The following is a 13,377-nucleotide window of genomic DNA, read 5'->3' as shown; positions in this document are numbered from 1 at the left end:
AATTGTAGAGAGACTGGGTGCCGGGCCTTGAGGCGGGGAAGGGGGGGTATCATGGCGGTCGCCTACAACTCCCAGCATGCACCGCGTGGCCGACACGGAGAGTGTTATACAGTGCATTGACGGACTGCAGCTCCCGGAATGCTCCGCGCGGAGCAAATGGCGCAGTGGTAAGGTTGCGTGGGGTGGACTACAACTCCCAGGATGCACCGCGCGGAGAAAAGAAGTGACCCAATCAATGGATGGCGATGACTACAACTCCCAGCATGCCTCTCGGTCCCATTGACGGCGCACCTTTTTCCCGCGCAGGCGCAGAGCGGCGTCGATGCTGTGAGGAGGAGGAGGCGGAGGAGGCGGCGATGGCGCTCAACAAGAACCACTCGGAGGGCGGCGGCGTCATCGTTAACAACAGCGAGAAGTGAGGTGCTATCCCCTTCTCCCCTCCTCCGGCCTCGGGAGCCGGGGGATAGCGGCGAGTTGCCTTCCCCCCCGCCCTCCTCCTGCCTTCCCCCTCAGGGGGAGCGGCTGTGTGGGTCATGGGGGGGCGTGCTGAGGGGGAGAGGCGGGTAAAGGGGGTGGTTTAACCCTCTCGGTGCCGGCGTTGCTCGTCCTCCCTTCATCTCCCTACGGCACAGTGGGTGTACGTGTCCTCCTGCCCCAGGCCCTGTCGAGGGGAGCTCTGCTGGGCTTCAGCCGCCGGCCTTGTCCCCCCTACACCGCTTCCCTCAGCGTCCAGCCCGTCCCCCAGCCTGCTGCTGTCCCCAGCCTCTCCCCCGAGGGCTCAGCAAGGGCTGGCAGCGCTCAGCTCCCGCCCAGGTGATGTGGCCTGGCCCCAGGTCCGTCCCCTCGGGAAGGCTGCACCTGCCCGGTGCCTCAGCCCAGAGGCTGCCCGCTGTGGTTTGCCGGGCTGCCGGAGCACAGTCCCCTTTCTGTGTGTGCGGGAGGGAGAGCAGCCTTGGAAAAAGGTGCTGGGATATAACCATGGAAACGGCAAGCCTGCACAGAGCTGCCTCTGTCTGCATGGCAAAGGCTGTCCGCACCCGCTGGCTGCCAGCGTGGTTCTGACGTGGCAGTCATCTGCTTCGGGACAAAGGAGTGCTTCATCCTCCAGCGCTTCTTTCCACGGGCCACTTAAACGCTGGTGTAGGAATTCTGTGCCTGTCTTCCACTTGGGATGTGGCTTTTCTTAGAAGGCTTTAGTAAGATCAACTCAGGTACTTAAATTTGCATTCCCTGGGAGGATGGGAGCTGAAGGTGTTGCTGTTCCCAGCTGCCAGCCTGCCTTGCAGCAGGGCCTGTCTGTCCCTGGGCTGATAAAGCTGAAATGCTGCAGCCTGAGCAGAGCTGGTCCCAATGCCCTTCCCAAGCTGTTCCTGGAGGGACAGGTATTTAGTGGCAGATGACTGAGGGTGGAAACACGTCAGCTGCCAAAGATAGAGGTGGTGGAGATTTCTGCAGCTTTAGGGATTAGAGTCCCTAATTTGGATGCTGTAATGTCAGTACAAGTTACCTGCTGTGTCCAAAGGTTTTAATCAGGTCAGTTTGTAATTGAGAATTAAGGAATCAGTGCAGGCAACATGAGTTAATGAATTCTTGCTGTGGCAAGGAAGAGGAGTTCCTCTGGATCACATTTTTGTGTCAGAGGTGCTTGAGCTGTGGTGAGACCTTCAACAGCCCTGTTGCATAAGCCAGCCTGAGCAGTTTCTTCTCCTGCAGTCCTTCCTCTGTCATGTCATTTGTGGACAACTGAATTAGGGAACTCATCCAGCAGAAATGCAGAACAATTTAAAATGAAAACAAAAAAAGGTCTTGAGATTTTGATCAGCTCAATTGACTGGGTCTGCTGCCTGGTTGTGCAGACAGCAGCAGCAGCTGTGTCAGCACACTGGGAAGGGAACAAGCAGCCAGGGCTACTTCGGTTGCTGCTGCCAAAAACAACAAAAAAAAGGCAAATCAGAACTGATTCTGCCTGCTCAGCATCTCCATCAATGCTGAGGTTACAGGTGGTTTTAGTAGGTCAGTAAACTTCTGTGCTTGCTGCACTTCTGCCTTGAGCTGTGACTGCTGTCTCCTGTGTCACTGTTTGCAGTGTTTTGATGACCTATGACCATGTAGAAATCACCTTCAGTGATCTGGAGCCAATGCCAGAGGCCTTCAAGGGCACCAAGAAAGGGAGTGTGTTCCTGACTCCCTACCGGGTAAGTGGTGAAAGGCTTTATCTTGTCTAAGGAGATAACAGCCCTGGAGTCTGTATTTAAATGTCCTCAGTGCATGAAAGTCAGGATAATCTACTCCTGCCTGAAGTGTGGCTCATCCTCTCCCTCTGGGAAGCGTTATGAATTCATGGCATATCCCATCTATTTGTCAACAGATAATAAATCTGATTAGTTCTTGTACAGGCAGCTGTTTAGTCCATCTTCAAACTGGAAATTAGCAGTGGTCTGGAAATGCTGAATGCAACAGCACAGCTACTAAATCATAGCTGTGTGGAGCAGCAGGTTCTCTGGAAGCTGGGAGGAGCATTATCTGGGACATCCTGGAAGGCTTTAGTACCTTGAGGATTTGGTTTACCCCTGTGGCTGTTTTGTGTAGCTGGTGATGTGGGAGGGAGTTTCAGTCCATGGAGAATTCTGTTCATACAATAAATCAGGGCTGTGTTTCCTGTTTGTTTTGACTAGTTCTTGTAATGTTTTCTTTCAGGTTATCTTTGTGTCAAAGGGGAAGGATGCTATGCAGTCATTTGTGATGCCCTTTTATTTGTTGAAGGATTGTGAGATCAAGCAGCCAGTGTTCGGAGCAAATTACATCAAGGGCACAGTGAAGGCAGAGGCAGGAGGTAGGTATCACACAGGGGGTGTTCTGTGTCTCAGTTTAGCTGCTCACTTCATAGCCAGATCCTGGCTAACCAAACGTTGGCACTGTCCAAATGGGTTTTCACACTCCTGTGAAAACATGTTTCTTTCATTGGCAGCTAAAAACATTCCCCTTCCCAGCTCCCTGTTCAGCTACAATGAGCAGATGTGGTCTGCAACCCATCTCATTCCTGCCCTCTGCAAGAGAGAAAATTCAAACAAGTGATCTCAGCAAATGAACATCAGAGTGGAGTCAGCAGGAATGAGGATGTCATTTTGCTTTGGTCACTTGGGATCACCTGTCCCACCTGCAGGTTCTCCTGTGCCAAAAACTCAGATCATTTCTGGCTCTGTTTGGGTTCAGGTGCAGACCCCCAGAGCACTTTCCTCATTGTGTTCCTTGTGCAGTTCAAGGACAGCTGTGGGATTGCTGTAGTGCATCCTGGCAGGGGAAATGGTGCTTGGAAGGGAAAAGGTTTTCTTGAAATCAGGGAATTTAAGGAGCTGTTTCATGCTAAACTCAATGAGAAGGCTGTGGCAGACATTTTCAAGAATAATTTTGGTTTTGACTGATTTTTTTTTTTTACCAAAGGCACAGATTTCAGCAAACTTTCATTCTCAGCTTGATTCAGTCTAGCAGTTGTGGCACAGAAATCACAGCACAGGGTGTTAGAGCCTTCAGCTGGAGTTTGAAATCAGCATTGTAGCTTCTGCATGGGGGCTAAGTGGAACATCCAGCATGACAGGGAACCTGAGCATTAATTACTAACAAAACAGTGTGAAAGGCAAAAGGCTTTGGTTAAATCTTTGTTAATTTTCCCCAGAGGCCATCTCTTTTAATGATGATGTTGTCTTAACAGCCATGAGAGTCTGGTTTAGCTTAAAAGGCTCTTTAATCTACTTGTTTCTGTTTCAGCACAGCTTCTGCTTTGATGCTTTCTTGGGACTCTGGACTGTGCATGTTTTTCTTTTTTATACTGTAATGTGAGATGTCACTAATTTATTTGTCTTCTAATTTTTATTTATTCTGACTTGAAATATCTTCCATGGGCACTAATGGATTTATGTGGACCATGTTTTTCATTAAGCTCTTTGCTTTGTTGGGCACTCAGACTCCCAGACTAATTTGGAGCTGACAGTCAGGTGTAGTTGCAGAGGCTTTTTAGCAAACGGGATTAAAAAAATCCCTGTCTTCTGCACTAATCTTATCCAAAGCAAGAGCAAATCCAGCACTCCTGATAGCTTGGTCTGTGACAGCTACTGTGGCAATAGTCACAACTCCAGAAAGCTTTTGAAGCTCTCCCTCATGGATGTTTCTGCTTCAGGTGTCTCTTGACCTGACGATACTGCAGTGTGAATTTTTCTGATGATACCATTATTCTGCCACTTCCTCTGCCTTTTTTATTTTTAGTTTGGATTTTTGGGATAAGCTTTTTTAAGAACTATATACAGAGCATCTGTAGATGCAGCATGCAACCTAAATAGCATGGAAATGGCTTCTCCTTGCTCCTTAGTGCTGTCTTTCCTTCCTCAGGTGGCTGGGAAGGATCTGCCACATTCAAGATGACCTTTTCAGCTGGGGGTGCAATTGAATTTGGGCAGCGGATGCTGCAGGTGGCATCACAAGGTATGGAAGTCTGGGGGTGTCTGCCAGAGTTCTGTGCTTTCAGGAGCCCTTGCCTGAAGCTTGCTTTAAAAGATACTTTTCTCATCTCCAAGGAGCAGCAGATTTATTGGGATGACACTTATTTTTCCGATAAGGACTCTAAGTTTGTTGAGTTGTTGACCTACATTTGAGGCAGGCTTGATGTTCTGATGAGGTCTTTGCTTTCCCAGTCTCCAGAGGTGAAATACCCAGTGGAGCTTATGGCTATTCCTACATGCCAAATGGATCCTATGCTTTTGCACCACCTGCCGCTAATGGGGGCTATCCATACCCACCTCCTCCTCCAGGTAAGCCTGGGAACTGAGGCTGGGGGTTATTCCAGTGAGTAAGAGTTAAAATAGGTAAAAAGGGCAAGAAAAACAGATTTTACACAGTGTTTTAGTGATGACTTGTGTAGCTTTTGTTCCTGAGTTTAATTATGTTTGCCTTGGCTTCTTTTGGTTGATAACTCCACCCAGAGTTAAGTCTCTTGCTGTGTGATCTCCTTTCCTGACAGATTTTTATCCTGGTCCTCCTGCAGCAGATGGAAACATGGGCTACATGCAGCTTCCACCCCCACCATACCCAGGGCCCATGGAGCCCCCTGTCAGTGGCCCAGACCTGCCCTCCACTCCTGCAGGTAAGGAGCCTGTCCAGGGGAATGAACTCACAGCAGTTTTGTTAGGGATGAAACAGACTTTGTTTCTTGTCTTTTGGAGAACTTTGAAGCTCCACTTAGAAGTTGAAATTTGTTTAGAAAAGGGATTAGGGAGCTCCCCTAATCTACAGCCTTGTATATCAGCTCAGTCTGGAGTCCAGCCTGATTCTGTCCAGGGTAGACATTTATGTCTACATAAATGTCCAGGTGGACATTTTACAGATGGATGTATTCTTCTTTTAACAGAAAAAATACAGTTTGTGATTCTCCTGTGGTGGTAATCTTGCCCCAGTGGATGAATACAAGGAAACTGATGGTGAAATGTGTTTGTGGTCCGTTTTAGCTCACAACTGTGGCTTGGGTGATATTTGTTTCCCCTTCCCCTGTTTCATTCCTAATGTGATTATTGTTGCTGAAACAGTATGGAGCAGGGGAAGAGATGATGGAAAGGAGCTGAGGAAATATCAGCCTCATTTTTCACTCATTTGGGATTTATTAAAATGAAAAAAGAGCTATTGTGGTTGGGCACAGCCATATATCTCTTGTAGATAAGAATATTTGTTTCAGTAAGGATTTAACTTTTCAGTTTGAATAAACAACCATTCATCTTTGAGCTATTACTTGGAAAGTGACCCTCCTCCAGAGGGTTGTACAAGATTTTTGTTTTCTGCAGAAATGGAGGATCTGGATTGTGCTCATGAATTACCATCTTTAATACACTAATCCCGTGAGCTGCTATAAACGTGTGCTGATTTTCTTTTGCCTGTTGATTTCACTCCCAGGAAGGATGGTGTGTTTGCTGCCTGTTTGTAAAGGGTATTGTCTGTATTTAGGCAAGGCACCAGCAAGCATTTATTTTTGGCTGCCATGCGAGTCCCAGGTGACATTTCCAAACTCAGTCTTCCTCTGTTTCACTGGGAATTGGCAATTCTGTGGTGACTGGAAGAGAGAATGCTCAGTTGTGTTTGTTGTAGCTGTTTTGCAGCTTGAGCACTGGTCATAGGGTGCTCTGTTAGTAACTCTAGAGGCCAGGAGTTCTTGTTTTATTGTCAGAGTTCTCTGTGTGTCCCTAACCTGTCACTTCTCTCCCTGTGACAGCTGAAGCCAAGGCTGCTGAAGCTGCTGCCAGTGCTTACTACAGCCCAGGCAACCCCCACAATGTCTACATGCCCACGGTGAGTCCCTGCTGCTCTGGGCTTGCAGGGGGGCCCAGTGTGTGTCTGGCAGATCTTCTCTCAGTGGCACAGCAAAGTTGGTCTGGATTGATGTGGTGTCTTGGGTTTTTTGGGGGCTTTGAGATCTGTATTTTATTCTCAGCCATGCACTGATGTCCTTTTGTCATCTTTATTGCAGGACCAGCCACCCCCTCCTCCATACTTCCCACCAGAGGACAAGAAAAACCAATAAGCTGACACAGAACTTCTCCACGACCCATTGCTTTCTTTTTTTCCATTTTGGCAGAATTCTGTGGCACAGTCCATAACACTGAGGAGTAGAACCTTGCCCCAAAGCACACTGCTTTCAGGGGCTCTAGGAGTAGGTCTGTGCAGAGCAAAGGGAGGGATTTTGGCAGCCTGGGTCACCTGTGGAGCTCTGAGGATTTGCTGTCCTGCAGCATTCCCTCCTCCCTGTGCACAGCATCACTACACCTGGAGGTTCTCTTCATCTCTGACTGCTTCCCTTTACTCTGTTTCTTTTGATACTTAGAGTCAGCATCTGCTCTAAACTGCTAATTAACATGATCATGACATGGAAACAAAGCTCTTGGGGGTGGGAGGTGTCTTGAATTTACCTTAGTGTGCATCCAAGAGCACCTCTGGACACAGGGATGCCTCTGGTTATTCTTTTTAATCCAGAGTGTCACATCCAATTCTGCTCTTGAGAAAGGACTTCAAAGGCAGCCTTTGAGATCTCAAAGGAAGTACACACCTATTCTATTTTTCAGATATATATTCAACTTTCTTGGGATTTCTTTTTCTTTTTAATCTAAGTCATTCCTGACAATCATAGTAAATAAAATTTCCCTGCTGCTCACCATGTATGACAATGCTGACCAATTTCCCTTCCTCAGATGTGCTGCTCTTCACAGGATTCTGCAGTAGCATCTGACCACTTTAGATCCCATAGGAACACTAATATTTCTGCAGTCTCTATTTTCCAGTTAGATATGTGAGTTCACTAAGTCCTGAACGTTCTCCTCATAGTCTGTAATGCACTTTTGTTTTTCCTTTGTTGTAACACAAGTTACACTTCTTGGCCAGTGAAGCATCTTCCTGCTGTGATTTACCTGATGAATTAACAGCTAATGGGCAGAAAGCAGTTGCTTTACTTCTGCCCTGGAAGCACGTGAGAGAATATACAAAACACTGAATAAGCTGTAAGGTACAGAGTGTTGTTTATTGCTGTTTGTGTTCCTGGTCCAGCTGTGAATTCCCAGTCACCCAGACATGGACTCCTCATAACATTGATTCCTTGGTCTCATTAGCAACAACTCCAGTGCAGAACCTGTGCAGGACTGATCAGAATCTGGGCTGTGACGCTTCTGCATTGTACAAAGCTGTGACAAGTGACACTTCAGTGACTTCTGACAGCTGAGAGAGAAAATCCCTCCTGGCAAAGTGTGACAGAAGGTCCTGTGCTGTGGAACTGCTGAGACTTGCTGCATGCAGCCTGCTCGGAGAGAAACAAGGTCCACCTCTTGTTTTCTTTTTCTTTGACTGATTAATGAAATTGCTCCTGTTTGTGCACTGACTTTTCTAGAATTGCTACTGCGGTGATGTAAAGAAATCGTTATTTAAAAAAATATATTTATTTTGAAAGCATTTGATTAATATATTAATGTGAAATGACTTCTGAATGCAGATTTGTTTTGCCAAGACTGTGAAGTAAAGAGAAATCAGCTCAAAACTTGGGGTGTTTGTGTGTGTGTGAGTGGGCAAACTTCTGGTGAGCTGGTAACTTTGGATGCAGAGAGGAGGAATTAGAAGCAAAACCACTTAGATTTTATATTTTATTCTAAGAAGCAAAATGACTTGGCTATTCACTGGTGACATCAGTTGCTTGATTTCTCTTGGGTGACGGTGTGAAGGAAAATAAGATGTTAAAATGTTTCAGCAAACTCCCATTTCACAGTTCCTGTTGGAAGCTGGCAGCAGCTGCTTTACTCTACCCAGATGTGTCACCCAAGTTGTTTTTCCAGACAAGTTGTCCTCATAAAAGTTACAACCTGTTTACTATTTTGCTTTGCAAGAACTAGCTCAGCACTGCAGCGTAATTAATGCCTCTAAAATATGTCTCTGATAGAAGCAAGCCTCAATTTTATCCTTTTTTCCCTGTAAGTGTGCTGAGGTGCCTGGGTGGTTGTGCCCAGTGAGGTCGGAGCTGTCTCAGGTGTGCTCCCCCTGTGCTCCTGTCCCTGGAAAAGCTGGGAGCTGTGCTCCAGCAGCAGTGCCAGGGCTGTTCCTGCCTCTGAGCTGAGCCAGGTGTGTCAGTCTCACTTGGCAGGGCAGGACAGGAGGTTTCCATGTGGGATCAGTTCCAGGTCAGTCCCCCAACTCACACTGACACCTGTCAAACAGGAGGTACCCAGGAGCTGCTCTCCACAGATCATCCAAACCTTGCTTGGTTTCATTCCTCTTCCCAGCAGCTGCTGTGGCTGCATTCATTCTCTTGAATTCCCTGGCCAGCCAGCAGAGACATCTCCCACATTCTGCTCATTTTTGCATCCCTTTTGCCTCTCACATCCTCCCACATGGCTGTTTGCACTTTAAGCCTGGCTGAGCCACTTGGGTTTGTTTTCTGTGGAAGAGGTGGCTGAAGGAGGAAAGCATTGAGATAAAATTTTACAGTCCAGTAGGAGCTGACTAAATCCTGATTTGTGAATTAAAATTACTACAAATCAAGGTTTCCTCAGTCACTTCTGTCCAACTCTAAAATGGTGCTGAAACCTTTCTGTTCTGGCTTATTCCCAGATACCTTCTACTCAGACAGTATCCTAGAAAACACAGATTGCATGAACTTTCCAGAGTTCTTGCCCAGCCCCACTCTCTGTGCAGCTCTTAGGCCAACAATCAGAACAAATCCATGAGGTTCTTTTAAAACCTTTCCTCAGCTAAGTGTACTTGAGAGAGAAATATTTAGATATCTGCTCCCATGGGAACTTGGCTCCATGGCTCTAGCTGAGTCACTTCCCTTAGAGTGGAGAAGTGGCAAGACCTCCAGAGACAGCATGAGGTTTCTCTCTGGCAAAAGGAAAATACACTCAAAGGATGAGTCAGGCTGGAATAAATGAAATATTCCTTAGCACGGGTGTCAGTGGGCTAAATCTGGAAGCTGTGGGCTTTCCACACTGGTTTGAGGTTGAATGTTCCCATTCCCCCAGGCTGGAGCTGGGCATGGTCTGTGGGGAGGGGAGGAGGAGAAAGCCAAAAAAAGATTGGGCGTGGTCTCGATGCGTTTGGAGTGTGCTGGCGGGAAGTGCAGCACAGTCCGGGAGTGCTGGGCAGGTCACACAGTCAGCCAGGCTCAGGCAGGTATTGGGTGAGTGGAGCAGCACGATTTGGAAATCCAGATCTGTGGGTGCTGGTAAGAATCCCTGCCAAAACACCCAAATCTGGTTTTGGTACTCAGCACTCCCTGCCATCCCCCGATGGAAACTGGGAGCTGTTCTCTGCTTGGGAAAGGGCTCAGGGAGGGTAGAAGGGTCACCAGTCCTGCTGCCCACACAGAACGTTTCAAATATTAAAGCAGGGACCTGCAAATTGAAGTCTGCTGCTGCTCTGGAAGCCGTGTGGGAGAAGGGCAAGAGGAAATGTTTTTCACTGACACGTCTCCAGGTCTGGTCCCTGCCTCAATGATTAACTGGCTGTGCAGCAGGAGGCTGCCATGTGACTCCAGACTGGTACCATTAAACCCCAACAGTTGGCTGCTGTTATATACTACTGAAGGAAGAGAGCAGGCATAGGGAACAATTAGTGTTGGATGCTTTGACAGAGGCAGATTTTTCCACCACCACCTACAGCTCTTTGATGTCACTTGGGCTCTTCAGCTGAGAAGTCTCTCCCTGCCCCTGATGCTGGGAAATGCAGCTGCTTCCCTCCTCTGGGGACTGTGGGGTAACTGGGTATTTCCAAAGTGCTTTGAGATCTTGTGCAAAGAAGTGTTGCTGCAGGAACCGCAGGTGCTGCTGACAGATTTCCTGCTGTCAGCCCTGAAATCCTGGTGCTGTCCCTGGGGGCTGGGGAAATTCTTTACCTTGGAAGGATTAGCCCATTCTTAGGGATTAAGGATCCTTACCCTGGAAGGATTGCTCCATCCTGTGTGTGCTTGCCTGGGGTTGCCTCCAGACAAAGGAAGAAACAGAGTCCTCCTCTTCCTCCATAGCATTCTGCCCAGGTTTTACCTCAAATGCTTCATGTATTAATTTCTTCCTGCTGGGGGGATGCACTAAGCAATTGTAGGGAGTGGGGTTGAGCCCACCTGGCCAGCACCTCCCTGTCCTGTGTGTGCCTTCCTTTGGAGATCATGAGGACTTCCCACCACTCTCAGAGCTGTAGATGCTCAAACTGCCTCAGCCACATGATGGACACTGATTTAACAGCTCTGCTCACAGCACTGTTTCCCTTTACAAAGAGTCCTGGAGGTGGCAGGAGGTGTGGGGTGAAGTTTGGATCCAGCTGCTCCCGGAGCATCCAGGAGCAGAGCCAGCCCTTGCCAGTGAGCAGCTCCTGTTGCATCACAGGCACCACCCCCTGTAAGGAACTGCCAGGGGTGTGTTGGAGGTGAGTTTTGCCAAGGCAAGGTGTGATCAGGAGGAGTTTCAGGTTAAAGCTGCACAGAAAAGTGAGGTTTGTGAGTGGGGATGGAATGCTGAGATGTGCAGGGTGGGGATCTCTATTTCAGTCAAGGCTCTCTCTGCAGTCACAGCAGGTGTTCCTCACCTGCCTGCCCTCTGGAGTGAGTCAGCTCCAAGAGAGTGGAACCAGTATTTCAGCCCCCTCCTTGCTCAAGGGCTGGCCCTGTGCCACCGGGAGAGGCCCCAGCGGGACACGAAGTGCCCCATGTCACAGGGAGCAGGAGCAGGGACTGGTACCTGCTGCTGGTGGCTGCTGGATCTCACCCCTCAGGGTGCAAACAGACCAGGATCCCTCCCTGCTGGGTGCTCCCACCCCACCTGCCATTCCCTACACAATTCCTATGGTTTCTGGACGCTGGAGCAAAAGGTATCAGCTTGGCTCCATTTAGCAGCTCAGCTCAGCAAATCCTGTCTTTCTAAACTTTTCCTTTCCCCTGCTCCTGTCGTGTCTCCTCCTCCTCCTTTTCCATGTACTTTGCTCTTTGAGGGCTGGGCTCTGGCTGGGACACGGTGGCACAGACTGAATGTAGGAATATTCCATGTTTTGGTGTGTCCCTCTGGAATGTGGGGGTGGTGGGAGGGGTTGTCCTGAGCCTCCTCCCATCACAAGCATGTAGCTCTATGGAGCTTGCTGGGCTCCTCTGAGGCTTTGGCAAATGTGTGGGGAGAATTGTTGGTGGAAAAGCCATGGGGAGAATGCTCTGTGCTGGAGCATTTGGAGTAATTTGGTATCTGTGCTCCAGAATAGCTTGGTTCATGGGCACCATGAGGGCATGGAGGTACTTGGGTGTCTTGGTTTGAACAGACAGGTGTCTGCTAAGGAAGGCAGGAGCCTCCCCTGGAATGGAAAATGTAAACCCCCTCCCTCTGAATTATTATAATTTTGAAATTAAAGGGCTCTCAGGCAAAGATATGGGAATAGGAATGACAGTTCTGTACTAGGAAAATTAAAAATACAAATGTAATAGTACAAAAAAGAAACCAAACCACTGCCAGAGTCAGAGCAGTCCCTGTCCCCTGTGTGTCAGGGTGGGGGCACAGCCCCATCCCATGGGGGCTCAGCCCTCCTGCAGTGCCAGCTGTGGTTCTGCTGCAGCAGGATCCTGCACAAGGGGGGAGTTTTCCTCTGCAGCTCCAGGGCTGCTGGAGATGGGCCTGCTCTCCCTCTGGGAATGCAGGGCAGGAGAAAGCTGCTCCTCTGGGAATGCAGGGGGCAAAGGCTGCTGTGCTGTTCCAGGGCAGATTGTATCCAGGTAGGAATGCTTGGCTCCTGCCCTGGGCAGAGCATCTCCCCATGGGATGATGGAATTTGATCAGCCCTGCAGGGACACTCACTGGCCATGGGCAGCAGAGATCTCCTGGAGGGAGGGTTGGCTGTGGGAGAGATAAAGAAAAAACTGCCCCATGAGCAGCAGAGAACTGCCCCAGCTCTGACAGATGGCAATAGAACACATGCCCCCACTAACATATTTCAACCTGGGTGTCAGCTCCAGGTACTTCCACCTTGACAAGCATCCCCCTGCTCCCTCCTCAGCTCAGACACATGGTGTAGGTCCAGCTGCTCTCAGCTCAGCCCCCAAATTGGCTTTCAACCAACAAATAAACCAGCAAATAAATTTGCTTTGAAATGTGTCCCCCAGTCTCTGTCCCTGCAGTGAGGGGATGATAAATTCAGTGTTTGAAATGGAATTATCTCACTGGGAGAGGGAAGTGGAGGACAGCACATGACTGTGATGGTGAAAACATTTTAAAGTGGTCACAAGGTGCTGTGAAGCAAATGAGGGACATTCAGGTCTACACATGAAGCCTGTGACTTCCTCAGAGCCATCATTGCATGTCCCTGCTGGCAGCTCTTGTGCCAAACCTCTGCTTCTGCACAGGCAAGGGGAACAGAGCTTTCACAACTGCCCTGTCCTGTGTGGGTGGCTGGATGTCCCCTTTGCTCTTCCCAGAGGGATGGAGTTTGCCCTGACATCCTTCTAAGATGCCCCAAATGAGGTGGGAGGTACTCTGTGCTCCCCACTTCCTTCCCACGTGCCACCAGATTTTGTGAGGTGCCCCCAAAGTGCTGAGGAGAGCCTGTGGGGTCAGGGCAGGAGTAACTGGAGGGCCCCAGAGGAAACAGGGAGGGGGGGACTGACATCCCTCCTGGGTATGGAATCCTTGGCCCCACAGCACTCAGGGAATACCTCACCTGGGCAGCCACAAAGAGGGCAAAGAGGGATTTCTCTCATTGTAAAACACCTTCCCCTCCTCTCCCCTGCCTGCTGTCTGCACTTTCCCCTTTGCCAAAGCCTGGCTGGCGCCCCTGGGTTCTGCAGAGTCATCACACCCCGTGCTTAAAGGAGAAGTGAGGGAGGGACATGTTGAA

At 49.0% G+C, this 13,377-nt stretch overlaps 1 protein-coding gene across 1 annotated transcript; it reads left to right on the top strand.

Annotated features, from left to right (window-relative positions):
* Nucleotides 1–319: 319 nt before the first annotated feature.
* On the top strand, nucleotides 320–8,023 carry WBP2 (WW domain binding protein 2). The gene is made up of 8 exons (XM_084218485.1): nucleotides 320–415; nucleotides 2,087–2,195; nucleotides 2,698–2,833; nucleotides 4,384–4,476; nucleotides 4,686–4,802; nucleotides 5,012–5,134; nucleotides 6,251–6,327; nucleotides 6,506–8,023. The coding sequence occupies exons 1-8, from the start codon at nucleotides 357–359 to the stop codon at nucleotides 6,557–6,559; spliced, it is 768 nt and encodes a 255-aa protein (XP_084074611.1). The 5' UTR covers nucleotides 320–356; the 3' UTR covers nucleotides 6,560–8,023.
* Nucleotides 8,024–13,377: the final 5,354 nt, after the last annotated feature.

Source organism: Fringilla coelebs (assembly GCF_963513975.1).
Source record: "Fringilla coelebs genome assembly, chromosome: 19".
Classification (NCBI taxonomy): domain Eukaryota; kingdom Metazoa; phylum Chordata; class Aves; order Passeriformes; family Fringillidae; genus Fringilla; species Fringilla coelebs.
Note: the sequence above shows the minus strand (reverse complement) of the source record. Positions and strands in the feature narration are given on the sequence as shown.

Excerpts from the sequence above, each read along its gene's own strand:
- WBP2 (XM_084218485.1), top strand. The coding sequence starts at position 357 with ATGGCGCTCAACAAGAACCACTCGGAGGGCGGCGGCGTCATCGTTAAC. Across the intron at positions 2,834-4,383 it reads AGTGAAGGCAGAGGCAGGAG|GTGGCTGGGAAGGATCTGCC; the intron begins GTAGGTATCACA and ends TTCCTTCCTCAG. Across the intron at positions 4,803-5,011 it reads ATACCCACCTCCTCCTCCAG|ATTTTTATCCTGGTCCTCCT; the intron begins GTAAGCCTGGGA and ends CTTTCCTGACAG.